General features: G+C 43.5%; 1 protein-coding gene across 1 annotated transcript in view; it reads left to right on the forward strand.

Moving 5' to 3' along the window:
- LOC109897228 (discs large homolog 1-like protein) overlaps positions 1 to 23562 on the forward strand; it is a 221195-nt gene that overhangs the window by 12730 nt on the left and 184903 nt on the right. The window contains exon 2 of the mRNA XM_031833735.1: positions 2295 to 2600. Coding sequence (XP_031689595.1) covers positions 2295 to 2600 — 306 coding nt within the window. The remainder of the gene's footprint in view (positions 1 to 2294; positions 2601 to 23562) is intronic.

The following is a 23562-nucleotide window of genomic DNA, read 5'->3' on the forward strand; positions in this document are numbered from 1 at the left end:
GTCTTATTTTTAGGTGATTGACAGGGCTGGGAGGAGGGGAGAAGAGGAAACTGGAATGGGGTTGACCCAGGAAGCAAATACAATACATCTACTTACATCCTCTACCATTTGTATATGCTTTTCCTTAATGGCATGCTACATAAGTATATTTTTAAATGTTTTGGAATGGCCATGTTCCCGTTGCATTTTGAATGGTCTCACAATCAAATGGGAGCCAGCCAAAATGGTTCTGATTGGGTTGTTTCTTATTAGCTGGCACAGCTAATCTGCATAGTAAATTGCATGTCTCTTGTCCATCTAAGCACAAATGGTGTAGTCTTTGGTTAGAGTGCCTTCTATTGACCCCATGAAGCCAGAGTAGTCTTCTGAGGGGTCAGTTAGAGGTCAGACAGAGTGGATAAATTGCAGTATGGCTAGAGGAGAGGGATGGGATGGCACATACTCCCTGAGGCAGGCAGCTGAGTTGACACCGCAGCTGTAAACGGACTGCATTAAGAGTGTGTTTGAGTGTGTATGTTAGGGCATTTTAAATCATTTCACTATTTTAAATCATTTCCTAAGATGTTTTGGGATATCCGGATAGTTGATAGTGTTTTTTTTGTAACTTTGTTTATACTTGGACACTTGTTTGATGCGCAGCCTGCGCAACTCGAGAGAGACGGTGTGTGCTCCAGAATGGTGGGGGATGGGCAGGGGGCAGTGGTGTGTGTGACACTGGAGGGAGAGAGAGAAGAAGTAGCCACTGACTTCTGCTACAAACTTGTAAATGCAACAGGTTATCTCCACTACATGACCAAAAGTTTGTGTACACCTGCTTATCGAACATCTCATTCAAAAATCATGGGCATTCATTTCGAGTTGGTCCCCCGTTTTTTGCTATAACAGGCTCCACTCTTCTGGGAAGATTTTCCACTAGATGTTGGAACATTGCTGTGTGGGCTTGCTTTCATTCAGCCACCAGAGCACTGGTGAGGATGGGAACTGATGTTGGGCGATTAGGCCTGGATTGCAGTCGGCATTCCAATTCATCCCAAAGGTGTTCAACGGGGTTGAGGTCAGGGCTCTGTTCAAGCCATTCAAGTTATTCCACACTGATCTCGACAAACCATTTGTCTATGGACCTCACTTTGTGCCCACTGGTATTGTCAACCTGAAACAGGAACGGGCCTTCCCCAAACTGTTACTACAAGTTGGAAGCAGAGAATCGTCTAGAATGTCATTGTATGTTGTAGCATTAAGATTTCCCTTCACTGGAACTAAGGGGCCTACCACGAACCACGAAAAACAGCCCAAAACCATTATTCCTCCTTCACCAAACTTTACAGTTGGCACTGTTCATTAGGGCAGGTAGCGTTCTCCTAGCATCCAGCAAACCCAGATTAGTCTGTCGGACTGTCAGATGGGGAAGCGTGATTCATCACTCCAGAGACTGCGTTTCCACTGCTCCAGAGTCCAATGGCGGTGAGCTTTACACCACTCCAGCCGACACTTGGCATTTAGCATGGTGATTTTAGGCTTGTGTGTGGCTGATCGGCCATGGAAACCCATTTCATGAAGCTCCCAACGAACAGTTCTTGTGGTGACGTTGATTCCAGAGTCAGTTTGGAACTCGGTAGTGAGTGTTGCAAATTAAGAAAATACAATTTTGACGCTCTATGCACTTCAGCACTCAGCAGTCTCGTTCTGTGTGACGAACTGACTTGTTGGAAATTCTACTTGTTGCCATTCTATGACAGTGCCATGTTGAAAGATACTGAGCTCTTCTACTGACAATATTTGTCTATAGAGATTGTATGGCTTTAGGCTCAATTTTATACAAATAGCCAAATCCACTAATTTGAAGGAGGGTTAACATACAATACTTTTGTGTATATATAGTATATCCCACACACACACACACACACACACACACACACACACACACACACACACACACACACACACACACACACACACACACACACACACACACACACACACACACACACACACACACACACACACACACACCTCACACAGCGTGTATGCTCAGCGTGATGGAACAAAGTCTGTTTGATCTTCATACAGTTCTAGCTGAGTGACATTAAGCCCATTTAGAAGTGCTTAGTCCTCTTCCACTGTGACCTGAAAACTAACAGAAACCTGTCCCTCTCCCCTCTTTCCCCTTCACTTCTCTATTTTATCGTTGCCTCTCACTCCCTTTTTATCTCTTCCTTTCCTCTCACTATCCCATCTCTTGCCCTCTTCTCTCTGTCGCCCCCCTCTCTCTCCCCCCTTCATCTACCGCTCTGCAGAAGTACAGGATTCAGGATGAAGATAGTTCAACCCCCCATCAGGACCAAGGTCAGTCCCAGGCCTGTCCTCAGCACCCCTACCCTGGCTTGGAGGGCAGAGAGAGGGAGCTGCCGGGTAGCCACCACGGGACCCTTCGCAGCCACCATGGAACCCTGGACAGGCACCACCACAACAGGGGGGAGAGAGAAGGCACGGAGGGCAGGGGAGAGGGACTGCCAGAGCTGGCCCAGGTAGCAGAGAAGAAACTGTCCCGAATAGAGAACGTTAACGGAAACGTCTCCCATGCACACATCTCTCCTACGAAGGTAGGACACAGCTATGTACTGTACATGTGTGAATTGTTAACACAGAGAAACATGCAATACATTATTGCATGCAACATGAAAGTGAAACGTAGCATTTGTTGATGTACTGTATGACCCTGCTCCCCCTCCGTCCTCTTCTTCTTTCTCTTTATCTGGTCTTCACTTCCCTATTTACACACACTGTACCTTATCCCACACTCTTAGCACACACTCATACACAATATCATAATGGAATCCCCCTGCAGTGCTTGCATCAACACACAAAGCATAAGAGGAATGAGAAATTCTTCCATGACTGTTTAAACACATCTCAATGTTTGCATAGACTCCCCCCAGCAAACTGGGAACATTCCCAGAACATTAGCTAAGATTATAGTTAAGGTTTTATCAGATAATGGTTTTGACAAAAATATATATTTTTATGTTTTGATTTAAATATTCTCTTTTTTAGTTGTTGAATTTTACACCTTTTTCTCCCCAATTTCGTGGTATCCAATTGTTTTAGTAGCTACTATCTTGTCTCATCGCTACAACTTCCGTACAGGCTCGGGAGAGACAAAGGTTGAAAGTCATGTGTCCTCTGATACACAACCCAACCAAGCCGCACTGCTTCTTAACACAGCGTGCATCCAACCCGGAAGCCAGCCGCACCAATGTGTTGGAGGAAACACCGTGCACCTGGCAACCTTGGTTAGCACGCACGGCACCCGGCCCACCACAGGAGTCGCTGGTGCGCGATGAGACAAGGACATCCCTACCAGCCAAGCCCTCCCTAACCCGGACGACGCTAGGCCAATTGTGCATCGCCCCACGGACTTCCCGGTCGCGGCCGGTTATGACAGAGCCTGGGCGCGAACCCAGAGTCTCTGATGGCACAGCTGGCGCTGCAGTACCCTTAACCCTTAACCACTGCCCCACCCGGGAGGCCCCCTAATTTAAATATTCTCTATAACAACCACCACAGAATATTCAAAAAAAAAGTTAAATAGGTTTCCAGGTAATGTAATAGGTAATAGCACAATGTACCAGTAATGTTTTCCCAGCAAACCAAAATTGGTTCTGTGAAAGCTCCCACATTTTTGTCATATCACAAAACTGTCCAGTTGTGAAGAACAGCCTTTCAGAGTTCTTTAAATGTTCCCAGAACATGAATTAGGTTGTGGGAATAGTATGAGAGAGTGGTTCCCAAAACACAAAATATGCTCAGTTACATTCATACAATGTTTAAGTTAGCTTGCACAGGACATTCCATTAATGTTGCAATAATATTATTGGGATATTGAGACAGGTTGCACAAAACATTCCCACAATGTTGCATACTGTTCCACAATTTCCAAATAAGTACGTTTTTATGACATTCATATCATTTTTGTTTTAGGTTTAACATAATATTCCATTGATGTTCACGCTATATACATTTTACTTGTCGTGGAGGTCCTCCAAACATTTCTAGAACATTTAGAAAATGTTTTACCTAACATTCTTAGCATGCAAATGTGTAGCTCCTTTTAAAGCAGATTGGAATACATCCCCATTATGTTTCTCTCCAGATTGAATGGCAATTCACATTTGAGGACTGTATTGAAGTCCCACTAGAAGGTGTGAAAGATACACATGGCATTTTAATTTCATTCATATGATACTGAAAAGCATTTAATCATACAAACACAAGTTTTACCATTAATTTGTTGACAAACTGCACATTATTTCATTCATAGAACCTTTAATCATACACACACAACTGTGTTTTTTACACGTTATATGTTGACAATATGCACATGTTGGGTTTGAACCTGCACTGTTTGGTTCCCAAGACAGGTCTTTTGTCCTTTGCGCCACCTGGGAAGCTCTCTTATATTTACATTTTTCGGAATATGGCCATAGCAGTATGGACAATCAGGAACTCCATGCTTCTGTTTTAGTCTTCTTAGACATAATTAACCCATGGACATACTGGTAACTGGGTTATTCATCATCGCTTCACCCATCCTCTCTATACAGTATTCTACAGTGCCTTGCGAAAGTATTCGGAACTTGAACTTTGCGACCTTTTGCCACATTTCAGGCTTCAAACATAAAGATATAAAACTGTATTTTTTTGTGAAGAATCAACAACAAGTGGGACACAATCATGAAGTGGAACGACATTTATTGGATATTTCAATATTTTTTAACAAATCAAAAACTGAAAAATTGGCCGTGCTAAATTATTCAGCCCCTTTACTTTCAGTGCAGCAAACTCTCTCCAGAAGTTCAGTGAGGATCTCTGAATGATCCAATGTTGACCTAAATGACTAATGATGATAAATACAATCCACCTGTGTGTAATCAAGTATAAATGCACCTGCACTGTGATAGTCTCAGAGGTCCGTTAAAAGCGCAGAGAGCATCATGAAGAACAAGGAACACACCAGGCAGGTCCGAGATACTGTTGTGAAGAAGTTTAAAGGCGGATTTGGATACAAAAAGATTTCCCAAGCTTTAAACATCCCAAGGAGCACTGTGCAAGCAATAATATTGAAATGGAAGGAGTATCAGACCACTGCAAATCTACCAAGACTTGGCCGTCCCTCTAAACTTTCAGCTCATACAAGGAGAAGACTGATCAGAGATGCAGCCAAGAGGCCCATGATCACTCTGGATGAACTGCAGAGATCTACAGCTGAGGTGGGAGACTCTGTCCATAGGACAACAATCAGTCGTGTATTGCACAAATCTGGCCTTTATGGAAGAGTAGCAAGAAGAAAGGCATTTCTTAAAGATATCCATAAAAAGTGTCGTTTAAAGTTTGCCAGAAGCCACCTGGGAGACACACCAAACATGTGGAAGAAGGTGCTCTGGTCAGATGAAACCAAAATTGAACTTTTTGGCAACAATGCAAAACGTTATGTTTGGCGTAAAAGCAACACAGCTCATCATCCTGAACACACCATCCCCACTGTCAAACATGGTGGTGGCAGCATCATGGTTTGGGCCTGCTTTTCTTCAGCAGGGACAGGGAAGATGGTTAAAATTGATGGGAAGATGGATGGAGCCAAATACAGGACCATTCTGGAAGAAAACCTGATGGAGTCTGCAAAAGACCTGAGACTGGGACGGAGATTTGTCTTCCAACAAGACAATGATCCAAAACATAAAGCAAAATCTACAATGGAATGGTTCAAAAATAAACATATCCAGGTGTTAGAATGGCCAAGTCAAAGTCCAGAACTGAATCCAACCGAGAATCTGTGGAAAGAACTGAAAACCGCTGTTCACAAATGCTCTACATCCAACCTCACTGAGCTCGAGCTGTTTTGCGAGGAGGAATGGGAAAAAATGTCAGTCTCTCGGTGTGCAAAACTGATAGAGACATACCCCAAGTGACTTACAGCTGTAATCGCAGCAAAAGGTGGCGCTACAAAGTATTAACTTAAGGGGGCTGAATAATTTTGCACGCCCAATTTTTCAGTTTTTGATTTGTTAAAAAATATTGAAATATCCAATAAATGTCGTTCCACTTCATGATTGTGTCCCACTTGTTGTTGATTCTTCACGAAAAAATACAGTTTTATATCTTTATGTTTGAAGCCTGAAATGTGGCAAAAGGTCGCAAAGTTCAAGGGGGCCGAATACTTTCGCAAGGCACTGTACATATTTCTGGGCCCATATTTCCAAGGTATCTTGACTGAGTGCTGATCTAGGATAAGTTTTGCTTCTCAGATCGTGAAAAATAAAAGGCTTAGGAGCCAAACATTGCAGGCTAAAACCCACATGTGCAGATTCTCAAAATATGAAGGGTAAAAAATATGGTTGTGTCTGTATGATTAAAATGCTGTTCAAATGTCCTATGAATCAGTGACGTGTGGTGAAATCTGAGGTCAGAGGTCAGACGTGATGATGTGAAATAAATTGGTGCCAAAAAGTGAAAAACGTGACACCAGGGGAAATGTTAGTCTGGAGCCCTGCTACAAGGGGAATGTTTTAATACTGTAGTGGACAAAGATGAGAAGAATGTTTGTGTGGCCAAATGCAGGCTAATGTGCATTTCGCTATTCAGGTAGGAGGCAATTTTGGAACATTCATTTATAAATGTTTTCGTATTCATAATTTGTTTTATCATTATTATTATACTGTATATCATTGTTATTATTGTAGGCAAATTTATTAAAACGTAACTACCAAAAGGCGACAAATTACGTGTGATGTCCATAGGCAGGAGCGAGCTCTGCCTATCGTCCTGCCTATCTGATTACTTTTTTCACGCCAATACATATGCACATTTATTATTTGAGTGCAAGGTCAGCATCCCAGAGTCGCCTCTTCACTGTTGATGTTGATACTGGTGTTTTGAAGGTACTATTTAATGCAGCTGCCAGTTGAGGACTTGTGAGGCATCTGTTTCTCAAACTTGACACTCTGATGTACTTGTCCTCTTGCTCAGTTGTGCACCGGGCCTCCCACTCCTCTTTCTATTCTGGTTAGTGCCAGTTGGCGCTGTTCTGTGACGGGAGTAGTACACAGCTTTGTATGATATCTTCAGTTTCTTGGCAATTTCTCACATGGAATAGCCTTTATTTCTCTGAACAAGAATAGAGTGTCGAGTTTCAGAAGAAAGGTCTTTGTTTCTGGACATTTTGAGCCTGTAATCTGATGCTCCAGATACTCAACTATTCCAAAGAAGGACAGTTTTTTGCTTCTTTAATCTGCACAACCGTTTTCAGCTGTGCTAACATAATTGCAAAAAGGTTTTCTAATGATCAATTAGCCTTTTAAAATTATAAACTTGGAATAGCTAACACAACGTGCCATTGGAATACAGGAGTGATGGTTGCTGATAATGGGCCTCTGTACGCCTATATAGACATTCCAGAAAAAATCTGACATTTCCAGGTACAATAGTAATTTACAACATTAACAATGTCTACACTGTATTTCTGATCAATTTGATGTTATTTTAATGGAAAAATAAATAGCTTTTCTTTCAAAAACAAGGACATTTCTAAGTGACCCCAAACTTTTGAATGGTAGTGTACACAGCAAGGCTACCTTTCCCCTGGCCTCTTTGCAAATTTTTACCAGAAATTGGGGAGTAGTAGTTCACAAATCGATTTTATCATGCAGAAAAAACATGAAGATGACAAAATTAAAATTTAAAAAATGTGCAGATTGTCAACATATGTGTAAAAAATATGGTTGTGCTTGTGTGATAAAATGCTGTTCAAATGTCCTATGAATGCGAATTGCCATTAAATTTGGAGAGAAACATAATAGGGATGTATTCCAACCTGCTTTGCTATGCTTTTAAGGAGCTACAAATTTGCATGCTGAGAATGTTGTCGTAATATTTGGTAAAACGTATGTTCTTGCAATGTTCTGAGGACCTCCATGTCACGCCCTGGTCTTAGTATTTTGTGTTGTCTTTACTATTTTGGTCAGGCCAGGGTGTGACATGGGTATTTATGTGGTGTGTTTTGTCTAGGGGTTTTTTGTAGGTTATGAGATTGTGGTGTAGTATAGTAGTCTAGGAAAGTCTATGGTTGCCTGGAGTGGTTCTCAATCAGAGGCAGGTGTTTATCGTTGTCTCTGATTGGGAACCATATTTAGGCAGCCATATTCTTTGAGTGTGTCGTGGCTGATTGTTCCTGTCTCTGTGTTTGTTTGCACCAGATAGGGCTGTTTCGGTTTTTCACGTTACGTTTATTGTTTTTGTATTGTTCGTCATTATCTTTATTAAAGATGTATGAAGATAACCACGCTGCATTTTGGTCCTCCGATCCTTCTCACCTCTCCTCTTCAGATGAAGAGGAGGAAAACCCGAACACAAAGTAAAATGTATATTGCATGAACATCAATCAAATATGCTATGAACATCATAAAAACTGACTTATTTGGAAATTGTGCAACATTGTGGGAATGTTCTGTGCAATGATGTGAATGTCACAATAATATTCTTGCAACATCCCAGACAACTCCCATAACTTAATTAACCTTAACCTTTAAAGAACCTAGACCAGGTGTTATGTCAACATTCTTACAGCATTATAGGAATGTCCTGAGCAACATAACTTAAATTTTTTATGAACGTCATCACAACTGAGCATATTTTGTGTTTCGTGAACATATCTCTTGTAATATACCCACACTGTTCCCACAACCAAATTACATGATATGGGAACATTAAAAAAATTCAGTAAGGCTGTTCTGTCAACATTCTTGCAACATCAAAGGAATGTTTTGTGCAACCTGATACAAACATTATCTGAATGTCAGCACAACTGGACAGTTTTAGTGTTGTGGGAACCTATCTCTTGTCATATCCCAACAATGTTGACATATCCTAAAGAAACGTTCTGGGACCTGTTAAAGAACCGCCAAAATGTGTTCTGGGAATGTAACATCAGGTGAATGTTTTTTTACACCCTAAACGAAACATTGTAGAATCATCCGCACAACTGAAATGTTTTGTATTGGTATTTGTATTTATTAAAGATCCCCATTAGCTGCTGCCAAGGCAGTTATTTAAACAACTTATTATGGCTGCAATCCCGTTAACGGGATCGATATGACAACAGCCAGTGAAAGTGCAGGGCGTCTCATAATTAGAAATCTCATAATTAAAATTCCTCAAACATACATGTATTTTATACCGTTTTAAAGGTAATCTTGTTGTTAATCCCACCACAGTGTCCGATTTCAAATAGGCTTTACAGCGAAAGCACCACAAACGATTATGTTAGGTCACCACCAACTCACAGAAAAACACAGCCATTTTTCCAGCCAAAGAGAGGAGTCACAAAAAACACAAATAGAGAGAAAATGAATCACTAACCTTTAATGATCTTCATCAGATGACACTCATAGGACTTCATGTTACACAATACATGTATGTTTTGTTTGATAAAGTTCATATTTATATATTTTTTAATCTGAGTATACATTGGCGCTAATTCCAAAAACATCCAGTGATTTTGCATAGCCACATCAATTCAACAGAAATACTCATCATTAATGTTGACACACAAGTTTTACACATGGAATTTATGGAAAAAGCAAACCATGCAATAATCTGAGACTGCACTCTGAATTTTTTAAATTTTATTCGCCATGTTGGAGTCAACAGAAATCAGAAATAACATTATAAATATTCCCATACCTTTGATGATCTTCATCAGAATGCACTCCCAAGAATCCTAGCTCCAAAATAAATGCTTGATTTGTTCGATAATGTCCATTATTTATGTCCAAGTAGCTACTTTTGTCCGGACTTAGGTATACAAATCCAAACGCTCGTGCAGGTCGAGCATAATGTCGGACAAAAACTTTAAAAAGTTTTTGGGGGCTGGGTTGAAAGGGGCTGGGGCTGGGTTGAAAATCGACCAACCTCAGATTTCTCACTTCTTGTTTGAATTTCTTCTCAGGTTTTTGCCTGCTATATGAGTTCTGTTATACTCACAGACATCATTCAAACAGTTTTAGAAACTTCCGAGTGTTTTCTATCCAATACGAATAATAGTATAATAATATGCATATATTAGCAACTGGGACTGAGGAGCAGGCCGTTTACTCTGGGCACCTCTGGGCACCTTTCATCCAAGCTACTCAATACTGGCCCTGCAGCCATAAGAAGTAACATTTAAGGCAGTTATATACACTTAAAAATATTACATGACATTACATTTCATAACACTTTTCACAACACATAAAATGTGTTCACTACCACATATCTACAATGCAAAATCCATTTGTAAGTGTGTGTAGAGTGCATGTTTTATCATGTGTATGTGTACGCGTGTGTCTGTGCCTGTGTGTGTCTCTTTACAGTCCCCGCTTATCCATAAAGTGTATTTTTATCTGTTTAAAAAAAAATCTGATTCAACTGCTTGCATCAGTTATGAAGAGACCTCTAGTGGCATGTCTTGTGGGGTATACATGGGTGTCAGAGCCGTGTGCTAGTTGTTTAAACAGATACCTCGTGCATTCAGCATGTCAACATTTCTTATAAAAACAAGTTGTGTTGAAGTCAATCACTCCTCCACTTTGAGCCATGAGCGATTTGCAGGCATATGCACATTTAAGGGCCAGCCGTGCTGCCCTGTTCTGAGCCAATTTTACGAGGTCCCTCTTTGTGACTGAACAGTAGTCCAGGTGCAAGAAAACTAGGGCCTGTAGGACCTGCCTTGTTGATAGTGTTGTTATAAAGGCAGTGCAGCGCTTTATTCTAGACAGACTTCTCCCTATCTTAGCTACTATTGTATCTACATGTTTTGACCATGACAGTTTACAATCCAGGGCTACTCCAAGCAGTGTAATCACCTCAACTTGCTCAATTTCCACATTATTTATTACAATATTTAGTTGGGGTTTAGTGAATGATTTGTCACAAATAAAATGGTTTTAGTTCTGGAAACTAACTTATTACTTGTCACCCATTCTGAAACTAACTGCAGCTCTTTGTTAAGTGTTGCAGTGATTCCAGTTGCTGTAGTAGCTGATGTGTATAGTGTTGAATCATCTGCATACATAGACACACTGGCTTTACTCAAAGCCATTGGCATATCATTAGTGTTGATTGAAAAGAGTAAGGGGCCTAGACAGGTGCCCTGGGGAATTCCTGATTATACCTGTATTATGTTTGAGAGGCTTCCATTAAAGAACACCCTCTGTGTTCTGTTAGACAGGTAACTGTTTGTCCACAATATAGCCAGGGGTATAAAGCCATAACACATACTTTTTTTCCAGTAGCAGACTATGATCGATAATGTCAAAATCCACACTGAAGTCTAACAAAACAGCTCCCACAATCTTTTCATCATAAATTTCTCTGTCAATCATCAGTCATTTGTGTAAGTGCCGTGCTTTTTGAATGTCCAAATGTTCAAATCCAGGCTGTATCACAACCAGCTGTGATTGGGAGTCCCATAGGGCGGCCCACAATTGTCCCAGGTTTGGCCGGTGTAGGCTGTCATTGTAATATATATATATATATATAAGCATGCTGGAAGTCTGTTCTCAATTTATTTACTGTAAAATACCATTGTATCTGGTCACCAATGGTTTACTAAGGGTTGGTAACAGGCTGATTGGTCGGCTATTTGAGCCAATAAAGGGGCCTTTAAGCTGTCATTGTAAATAAGAATTTGTTCTTAAATGACTTGCCTAGTTAAATAAAGGTTCAATCAAAAAATACATGTTGATGATTTCATTCCTGTGCTGTAAGTACCCTGGTAGGATGACTGATAACCTGAACCAGGTTGCAGGCACAGTTTAAAGTTTTTTCATAAGTGGGCAGCTTGATTAAAGCCAGTCAATATTTAAAATCACCCAGAAAATAAACCTCTATGTTGATATCACATACATTATCAAGCATTTCACACGTTATCCAGATACGGACTGTTAGCACTTGGTGGTCTATAGCAGCTTCCCACAAGAACGGGCTTTAGGTGAGGCAGATGAACATGTAGCCATGTTACAACAGTATTTAACATTTTGTGATGTACCCACAATGTTCCCAACAGACCGTTCCCACAACCTAATGAAATATTCTGGGAACCTTTGAAAAACACATTAAATAATTTTCTAGGAACGTTCTTGCAACATCAGGTGAATGTTTTATACAAATATTATATAATCACAGCATGACTAGACAGTTTTTGTGTAAAGAGAACATTTGCCTTGACCTAACGAATGTTATGGGAACTATCAAAAATACAGTTTTGGTAAGCTGGGCAGGTATTACACATCGTAGAAAGCCATGATAAGAACCAAAGATAGAAACAAGCATTAGCGTATATGTATTCACTTGTTTGTGTGTTTACCATAGACTGTATTGTGTTTACATACTCTGTTGACTATGGTCTCTCTGGAAACATTTAGTCTTCAAGCCAAACCTTTTAGATTCCAGGTAGAACCCTTTCGGTTTCCATGTAGCTGGAACCAAAAAGGGTTCTTCAAAGGGTTCTCCTATGGGGACGGCCAGAGAACCTATTTAGGTTCTAGATAGCATCTTTCTTTCTAAGAGTGTAGTGTTGTGTGAGGTTCATTGTCAATAATGGATGCCTTCTCCCACCTAGTGGATCATTCCCATCACTGCAGCTGTGTGGACAATACTTAAATGCAAGTGAAATACTTTGCTCAATCCCATATCGACCACTAGCACCTTGGCACATGTAGTAGCTCAGTCAAGGTTGGATAGGTAAAAGAAATATAATCATAGCTGCACCTGGCCTTTGGAATTCTGGTTATATTTATTAAACTATTGACACAGACACTAAACATTGAAGTTCTGTACTAGATTTTAGCCATAAAGCTAATTTAGTAAACATACTGTCAGTGTTTTTATCAAGTAAGCTATTCAATGATGCCTTTGACTCTTTTTAAAGATTCATTGTGACTAGTGTTTTGTTCAGTCTGTGGTCTGTGTGTCTCTCTGTTGGGTTATTTTGGTGGGGCCGCAGCTGGTGTGTTTGTGTTTGTGTATCACAATATCATCACAGTGGTCTGCTTGGCTCTGTAGGCCCTAACAGATGGAGCAGCCATCTTGTTTCTCTCCAGGACTCTGGTACTGCAGGGCTCATGTACTGGCCAACACAACACACACACAGAGAAGCATAGGAACAACTCTGTCATTTGGGACACACATGTGAGTTCCAAATACACTACCATTCAAAAGTTTGGGGTCACTTAGAAATGTCCTTGCTTTTGAAAGAAAATAACGTTATTTGTCCTTTAATATATCATTAATAACATGGAATTGTTTGGTTAGATTACTCGTTGGTTATTACTGCATTGTCGGAACTAGAAGCACAAGCATTTCACTACACTCGCATTAACATCTGCTAACCATGTGTATGTGACAAATAACATTTGATTTGATAATAATACGTGTTATTTCTTACATTAGTACCCCAGGTCATCTTAGGTTTCATTACATACAGTCGAGAAGAACTACTGAATATAAGATCAGCATCAACTCACCATCAGTACGACCAAGAATATGATTTTCGCGAAGCGGATCCTGTGTTCTGCCTTTCAACCAGGACAACGGAATGGATCCCAGCCAGCGACCCAAAAAAACGACTCCGTAAAAGAGGTCAGACTCCGGAGACGGGCACATCGTGCACCACTCCCTAGCATTCTTCTCGCCAATGTCCAGTCTCTTGACAACAAGGTTGATGAAATCCGAGCAAGGGTAGCATTCTAGAGGGACATCAGAGACAGTAACGTTCTTTGCTTCACGGAAACATGGCTCACTGGAGAGACGCTATCGGGTTTCTCCATGCATCGCGCCGACAGAAACAAACATCTTTCTGGTAAGAAGAGGGGCAGGGGCGTATGCCTTATGGCTAACGAGACGTGGTGGGATCTCAGAAACATACAGGAACTCAAATCCTTCTGTTCACCTGATTTAGAATTCCTCACAATCAAATGTCGACCGCATTATCTACCAAGAGAATTCTCTTCGATTATAATCACAGCCGTATATATTCCCCCCCAAGCAGACACATCGATGGCTCTGAACGAACTTTATTTGACTCTTTGCAAACTGGAATCCATACATCCTGAGGCTGCATTCATTGTAGCTGGGGATTTTAACAAGGCTAATCTGAAAACAAGACTCCCTAAATTGTATCAGCATATCGATTGCGCAACCAGGGCGGGAAAAACCTTGGATCATTGTTATTCTAACTTCCGCGACGCATATAAGGCCCTGCTCCGCCCTCCTTTCGGAAAAGCTGACCACGACTCCATTTTGTTGATCCCTGCCTACAGACAGAAACTAAAACAAGAAGCTCCCACGCTGAGGTCTGTCCAACGCTGGTCCGACCATGCTGATTCCACACTCCAAGACTGCTTCCATCACGTGGACTGGGATATGTTTCGTATTGCGTCAGATAATAACATTGACGAATACGCTGATTCGGTGTGCGAGTTCATTAGAACGTGCGTTGAAGATGTCGTTCCCATAGCAACGATTAAAACATTCCCTAACCAGAAACCAGGATTGATGGCAGCATTCGCGTGAAACTGAAAGCGCGAACCACTGCTTTTAATCAGGGCAAGATGACTGGTAACATGACCGAATACAAACAGTGCAGCTATTCCCTCCGCAAGGCTATCAAACAAGCTAAGCGTCAGTATAGAGACAAAGTAGAATCTCAATTCAACGGCTCAGACACAAGAGGTCTGTGGCAGGGTCTACAGTCAATCACGGACTACAGGAAGAAAACTAGCCCAGTCACGGACCAGGATGTCTTGCTCCCAGGCAGACTAAATAACTTTTTTGCCCGCTTTGAGGACAATACAGTGCCACTGACACGGCCTGCAACGAAAACATGCGGACTCTCCTTCACTGCAGCCGAGGTGAGTAAAACATTTAAACGTGTTAACCCTCGCATGGCTGCAGGCCCAGACGGCATCCCCAGCCGCACCCTCAGAGCATGCGCAGACCAGCTGGCCGGTGTGTTTACGGACATATTCAATCAATCCCTATACCAGTCTGCTGTTCCCACATGCTTCAAGAGGGCCACCATTGTTCCTGTTCCCAAGAAAGCTAAGGTAACTGAGCTAAACGACTACCGCCCCGTAGCACTCACTTCCGTCATCATGAAGTGCTTTGAGAGACTAGTCAAAGACCATATCACCTCCACCCTACCTGACACCCTAGACCCACTCCAATTTGCTTACCGCCCAAATAGGTCCACAGACGATGCAATCTCAACCACACTGCACACTGCCCTAACCCATCTGGACAAGAGGAATACCTATGTGAGAATGCTGTTCATCGACTACAGCTCGGCATTCAACACCATAGTACCCTCCAAGCTCGTCATCAAGCTCCAGACCCTGGGTCTCGACCCCGCCCTGTGCAACTGGGTACTGGACTTCCTGACGGGCCACCCCCAGGTGGTGAGGGTAGGCAACAACATCTCCACCCCGCTGATCCTCAACACTGGGGCCCCACAAGGGTGTGTTCTGAGCCCTCTCATGTACACCCTGTTCACCCACGACTGCGTGGCCACGCACGCCTCCAACTCAATCATCAAGTTTGCGGACGACACAACAGTGGTAGGCTTGATTACCAACAACGACGAGACAGCCTACAGGGAGGAGGTGAGGGCCCTTGGAGTGTGGTGTCAGGAAAATAACCTCACACTCAACATCAACAAAACTAAGGAGATGATTGTGGACTTCAGGAAACAGCAGAGGGAACACCCCCCTATCCACATCGATGGAACAGTAGTGGAGAGGGTAGCAAGTTTTAAGTTCCTCGGCATACACATCACAGACAAACTGAATTGGTCCACTCACACAGACAGCATCGTGAAGAAGGCGCAGCAGCGCCTCTTCAACCTCAGGAGGCTGAAGAAATTCGGCTTGTCACCAAAAGCACTCACAAACTTCTACAGATGCACAATCGAGAGCATCCTGGCGGGCTGTATCACCGCCTGGTACGGCAACTGCTCCGCCCACAACTGTAAGGCTCTCCAGAGGGTAGTGAGGTCTGCACAACGCATCACCGGGGGCAAACTACCTGCCCTCCAGGACACCTACGCCACCCGATGTTACAGGAAGGCCATAAAGATCATCAAGGACAATAACCACCCGAGCCACTGCCTGTTCACCCCGCTGTCATCCAGAAGGCGAGGTCAGTACAGGTGCATCAAAGCTGGGACCGAGAGACTGAAAAACAGCTTCAATCTCAAGGCCATCAGACTGTTAAACAGCCACCACTAACATTGAGTGGCTGCTGCCAACACACTGACTCAACTCCAGCCACTTTAATAATGGGAATTGATGGGAAATGATGTAAAATATATCACTAGCCACTTTAAACAATGCTACCTAATATAATGTTTACATACCCTACATTATTCATCTCATATGTATACGTATATACTGTACTCTATATCATCTACTGCATCCTTATGTAATACATGTATCACTAGCCACTTTAACTATGCCACTTTGTTTACATACTCATCTCATATGTATATACTGTACTCGATACCATCTACTGTATCTTGCCTATGCTGCTCTGTACCATCACTCATTCATATATCTTTAAGTACATATTCTTTATCCCCTTACACTGTGTATAAGACAGTAGTTTTGGAATTGTTAGTTAGATTACTTGTTGGTTATTACTGCATTGTCGGAACTAGAAGCACAAGCATTTCGCTACACTCGCATTAACATCTGCTAACCATGTGTATGTGACAAATAACATTTGATTTGATTTGATTTATATTTGAGGCATGCTATGCTAATGTAAGGCGAGGATTAGCTAGATGAGCCAGACAAATGTCTCTCTTCGATGAGAGCCCAAGGTCAAGTAAGCAGACATTTGCGCATCTCCAGTCAGAACAGAACCTGGCCGAAGATTTTCCCTCTGGCATATTTTCCAGGTGGTGCCCACATTGCCTTCATTGTTGTTTTCCTTACTAATAATTACTTTAGACTTGTGTGCGTCCTATCAAAGTAAGCGCCTTATTACATTATAATATTAGTTTCTGTGTTGTCGTTTCTACTGTAGCACACGGTATGTATCTATTTATGGAGCACGATGTATTGTACACTCCTTTACAGTTTTACTGAAGGAACAAACAGCAAGAAAAGACATGCCTATATGTGGTTGTCTATTTTTATTGAATTAGTAATAGTGGTTGAGCAACAAAAACACGTTTTACTAGAGAATAGAAAACAGCAAGAAAAGACTGACAACTTATAAATAAACATAACCCATATTTCAATATGTAATGATTAAACAACAAAAACTAAATTCCCACCCCTTAAGGCATTTGCATCATGTCAGGTCAACTGTCAAGTCTGTCAGTCAGTAATTGCTGCAGATGTGCTCAATAGTGCTTAAGCATTTGGTACTCCCCAAAGCATGGTGAAACACACAAGGGTGTGTGTCATAAGCTAAACACCTGTACTTTGTCAACCTCCTCTGCTTCCTGGTGCTGGACAGGCAGACTTTGCAGTGCCTCCGTGTGTGATTGCTTTGAGCAGCAGTTTGAGGGACTTCTGAGGGAAAATGCTGTGCATTGAGATGTAGGGGATTGTCCGCAGCAGGACTGCCGCCAGTGGATGAACGCCGAGGGGTGTGGTGCTCCTCCAGCAGCTCTCTCATGAGCTTCTCTCTGTACTTTTGGTAAGTAATCACCTCACCTATGGGGGAGAGGGGAGGATGAGGGGGTGGTAAGGATGATGAGGGAGTGGTTTAGGTGGGTAAGATATTGTCAAAATAAATGCATAATGGTACTGTATGTGAACTGTATGTCCAATAAAAAAAATATATTGTTCAGTAATCATTTCACCTATTAGCTGGCAGTGGTGAACTATGTGGCCATTGAGGACAGCAGTGTCGATCACATGGGGAAAAAAATCTTATTCCAGTTGTGTGGGCGCATTCCACAAAACTGTTTATCATGTCCACCTTATTCACTGCCCCCATTTGGAGTTTATAGTCAAGCACAAAGTCCGGTTTGATCTTTCTCTCTCTTGTCAGGTGGTTCACCTTCCATGTGACCAACATGGTTGCTGTATGGACAGTGGAGAGGATATGGACATCTAGTTTGCCATGCCACTTTACTGCCAGCTGTTGACCGTTCTCCTTGAACTCCACATCCCCTCTCTGTATCTTCTTGCTTCCAAATTCTAGCATCCCATTCCTTTTTCGGCTAGACTGTGCCACAGGCCCCTATGCTGTTGGAGAGCAGATGCTGGAAAAGTGTGGGACTGCTGTACAAATTGTCCACATACAAAGTGTGTCCCTTCGCGAGATGAGGAGCTAGTAAGCTCATCACCAAGCCCCTCATAATGTTGGATGTCAGTGGTGGACCCTGTGTAGACTAGACTATAATGACCTGGACAGATCCTGTTTTCACAAGACACATACCAAATAACTAACAAACCTGTGCCTTTTGGAGGGAATGTCAAATCAAATCAAATCAAATCAAATGTATTTGTCACATACACATGGTTAGCAGATGTTAATGCGAGTGTAGCGAAATGCTTGTGCTTCTAGTTCCGACAATGCAGTAATAACGAACAAGTAATCTAACTAACAATTCCCCCCCCAAAAATACTGTCTTATACACAGTGTAAGGGGATAAAGAATATGTACATAAGGATATATGAATGAGTGATGGTACAGAGCAGCATAGGCAAGATACAGTAGATGATATCGAGTACAGTATATACATATGAGATGAGTATGTAAACCAAGTGGCATAGTTAAAGTGGCTAGTGATACATGTATTACATAAGGATGCAGTCGATGATATAGAGTACAGTATCTACGTATGCATATGAGATGAATAATGTAGGGTAAGTAACATTATATAAGGTAGCATTGTTTAAAGTGGCTAGTGATATATTTACATCATTTCCCATCAATTCCCATGATTAAAGTGGCTGGAGTAGAGTCAGTGTCATTGACAGTATGTTGGCAGTAGCCACTCAATGTTAGTGGTGGCTGTTTAACAGTCTGATGGCCTTGAGATAGAAGCTGTTTTTCAGTCTCACGGTCCCAGCTTTGATGCACCTGTACTGACCTCGCCTTCTGGATGACAGCGGGGTGAACAGGCAGTGGCTCGGGTGGTTGATGTCCTTGATGATCTTTATGGCCTTCCTGTAGCATCGGGTGGTGTAGGTGTCCTGGAGGGCAGGTAGTTTGCCCCCGGTGATGCGTTGTGCAGACCTCACTACCCTCTGGAGAGCCTTACGGTTGAGGGCGGTGCAGTTGCCATACCAGGCGGTGATACAGCCCGCCAGGATGCTCTCGATTGTGCACCTGTAGAAGTTTGTGAGTGCTTTTGGTGACAAGCCGAATTTCTTCAGCCTCCTGAGGTTGAGGAGGCGCTGCTGCGCCTTCCTCACGATGCTGTCTGTGTGAGTGGACCAATTCAGTTTGTCTGTGATGTGTATGCCGAGGAACTTAAAACTTGCTACCCTCTCCACTACTGTTCCATCGATGTGGATGGGGGGGTGTTCCCTCTGCTGTTTCCTGAAGAATGTATAGATGGAACTCCAGCAAACCCTTCCATAACACGAGGGACTTGTCAATGAATAGGTCCTTGCATACATAAAACAACAACACTCGCGTAACCTCTGACACTCACTCGGAGCCATTCAGTGTTGTTGTTCTATGTATGTAGCTAATGGGCTAAGCTGTATCATTGACTGCCGGCTAACGTGCTAATTGTATCAATAAATGATCAGAAATGGTTTGTGTGGTAATCATTTATTTATTTACTGTTTTATTCACATGTTTTCAAGTACTTGTGTTGACAAATAATGCATTCTGATTCTTGCACAGATTGTAATGGACACATACTGTATGATGTGTGTAAAACTTTTTTTTTAAGGTTGTACTGATTATGATGAGTTAATGCTAAGATAATTGCCAACTATGTGTGGAGCCATGTTTGTTGAGATTCTACAGATGTTGTAGCAAAACGAGGTGAAGGGAAGGTTCACTCGTCTTTTGAGTAAGAAGTGAATGATTCCACAAGTGAATGATTGTACACGACACACCCCCTTTAACATGCATACTGCAAACAGACCCAACTAATTTTGTCGCCTCTTCTTTGGTTGAAGCGAAAAAAAATAACAAGGCGGATTGCACAAACTCTGGGATTACTTTAGACTTTTATTATCTATAATAAAAGTCTATATTAATTATTTCGTTCACTGGTGAGCTCACCCGTAATGTGATGAATTGTAAATAGTAATTGCTATTAGCGAATTCATATTATGGTTTCTGTCAGTAGAGAGTTAGCTAACAATGACCGCTTGTGTTATCGCACTCTTTCCTCAGTTAGCACTTGGACTAATGTAGCCTGCATTTTCCGATTTGGATGAGAATTGTGTTAAGCTGGTCCAACTTCTGTGAATGTCTGAACATTGTATCCCAAAATAAACTGATCACATTGAGGACATAAAGTTGTAAGGACTGTGTTTGTGCAAATTGTTTCTGTGAAAATAAAGTGTGGCCAGCTCGAACGCTGACCGTTGCGTCAATCGTATTGAGTAAATTGTTCTAATCACACCGGTTTGAGCATATGGCGCAGTGACCACCTTAGAATGCTCAAACCCTGTGCTCATATCTGCCAAAGGGTTAAACAACCACTTTGTACTCTCTCTGCTACTGTATGATTAATTTCCTAGTATTTTTCTCACTTCCCCCATATCAGGTTGTTACTACTACTGCTGCTCTACATACCGTATGGTTTAAAACTTATACTATTTTCAACTTATAATACAGTTATTATACTGTAATAATAACTAGCAACATACACAGTGAAAAACAGTTGTGCGGGCCACAAAAAAAATCTGATCTGGGTACAGTACCCACATCCATAGGGCGTAGAGAAAATGTTGCAGTTATAAATCAAGTTTGCTGCAATTTCTACACATTTTGCCATGTGGTGGAGAGACACATGTGCAGTTTTACAGCTAATTTCCTGCAATTCTACACATTTTGCTATGGGTTGGAGTAAAATGTTTAATATGATATCTGAGTGAGAGTGACTAACAAAATCAATGGACCTGTTACGGCTTTCTTCCGTCGAAGGAGAGTCGGACCAAAATGCAGCGTGGTTAGTTCGATACATGTTTAATGAAAGATGAAAACGAACAATACAAAAACAACAAACGGAAATGTGAAAACCTATACAGCCTGTCTGGTGAAATACAAACACACTGAGACAGGAACAATCACCCACAAACACACAGTGAAACCCAGGCTACCTAAATATGGTTCCCAATCAGAGACAACGAGAATCACCTGACTCTGATTGAGAACCTCAGGCAGCCATAGACTATGCTAGACACCCCTACTCAGCCACAATCCCAATACCTACTAAAACCCCCAATACCACAACACAACACAAAATAACCCCATGTCACACCCTGGCCTGACCAAATAAATATATAAACACAAAATACTAAGACCAGGGCGTGACAGAACCCCCCCCCCCCCCCCCCAAGGTGCGGACTCCCGGCCGCACACTAAAACCCATAGGGGAGGGTCCGGGTGGGCGTCTGTCCATGGTGGCGGCTCCGGCTCGGGACGTGGACCCCACTCCAACCAAGTCTTAGTCCCCCTGTAACGCGTCCTTTGATTGGCGACCCTCGCCGCCGACCTAGGCCTAATAACCCTCACCAAGGACCCCACTGGATTGAGGGGCAGCTCGGGACTGAGGTAGAAGCTCGGGACTGAGGGGAAGCTCGGGACTGAGGGGAAGCTCGGGACTGAGGGGAAGCTCGGGACTGAGGGGAAGTTCGGGACTGAGGGGTAGCTCGGGACTGAGGGGCAGCTCGGGACTGAGGGGAAGCTCAGCACTGAGGGGCAGCTCGGGACTGAGGGGAAGCTCAGCACTGAGGGGAAGCCCAGCACTGAGGGAAAGCCCAGCACTGAGGGAAAGCCCAGCACTGAGGGAAAGCCCAGCACTGAGGGAAAGCCCAGCACTGAGGGAAAGCCCAGCACTGAGAGGAAGCTCAACACTGAGAGGAAGCTCAGCACTGAGAGGAAGCTCAGGCAGGTAGTTTGCTCCGGCAGATCCTGGCTGGCTGGCGGATCTGGAAGAGTCTGGTTGACTGGCAGATCTGGAAGAGTCTGGTTGACTGGCAGATCTGGAAGAGTCTGGTTGACTGGCAGATCTGGAAGAGTCTGGTTGACTGGCAGATCTGGAAGAGTCTGGTTGACTGGCAGATCTGGAAGAGTCTGACTGAGGGGAAGCTTGGGACTGGGGTAGCTCGGGACTGAGGGGCAGCTCGGGACTGAGGGGCAGCTCGGGACTGAAGGGAAGCTCAGCACTGAGGGGCAGCTCGGGACTGAGGGGAAGCTCAGCACTGAGGGGAAGCCCAGCACTGAGAGGAAGCTCAACACTGAGAGGAAGCTCAGCACTGAGAGGAAGCTCAGCACTGAGAGGAAGCTCAGGCAGGTAGTTTGCTCCGGCAGATCCTGGCTGGCTGGCGGATCTGGAAGAGTCTGGTTGACTGGCAGATCTGGAAGAGTCTGGTTGACTGGCAGATCTGGAAGAGTCTGGTTGACTGGCAGATCTGGAAGAGTCTGGTTGACTGGCAGATCTGGAAGAGTCTGGTTGACTGGCAGATCTGGAAGAGTCTGGTTGACTTGCAGATCTGGAAGAGTCTGGTTGACTGGCAGATCTGGAAGAGTCTGGCTGACTGGCAGATCTGGCTGCTCCATGCAGACTGGCGGCTCTGGCTGCTCCATGCAGACTGGCGGCTCTGGCTGCTCCATGCAGACTGGCGGCTCTGGCTGCTCCATGCAGACTGGCGGCTCTGGCTGCTCCATGCAGACTGGCGGCTCTGGCTGCTGCATGCAGACTGGCGGCTCTGGCTGCTCCATGCAGACTGGCGGCTCTGGCTGCTCCATGCAGACTGGTACTCTCTGGCTGCTCCATGCAGACTGGAGGCTCTGGCTGCTCCATGTAGACTGGCAGCTCTGGCTGCTCCATGCAGACTGGTAGCTCTGGCTGCTCCATGCAGACTGACAGCTCTGGCTGCTCCATGCAGACTGACAGCTCTGGCTGCTCCATGCAGACTGACATATCTGGCTGCTCCATGCAGACTGACAGCTCTGGCTGCTCCATGCAGACTGACAGCTCTGGCTGCTCCATGCAGACTGGCAGCTCTGGCTGCTCCATGCAGATTGGCAGCTCTGGCTGCGCTGAACAGGCAGGAGACTCCAGCAGCGCTGTAGAGGAGGAAGGCTCTGGCAGCGCTGAACATGCGGGAGACTCCGGCAGCGCAGGAGAGGAGGAAGGCTCTGGCTGCGCTAAACAGGCGGGAGACTCCAGCAGCGCTGTAGAGGAGGAAGGCTCTGGCAGCGCTGAACAGGCGGGAGGCTCAAGCAGCGCTAAACAGGTGGGAGACTCCGACAGCACTGGAGAGGAGGAAGGCTCTGATAGCGCTAAACAGGCGAGGCGCACTGAAGGCCTGGTGCGTG

This window comes from Oncorhynchus kisutch, linkage group LG10 (genome assembly GCF_002021735.2).
Source record: "Oncorhynchus kisutch isolate 150728-3 linkage group LG10, Okis_V2, whole genome shotgun sequence".
NCBI classification, from domain to species: domain Eukaryota; kingdom Metazoa; phylum Chordata; class Actinopteri; order Salmoniformes; family Salmonidae; genus Oncorhynchus; species Oncorhynchus kisutch.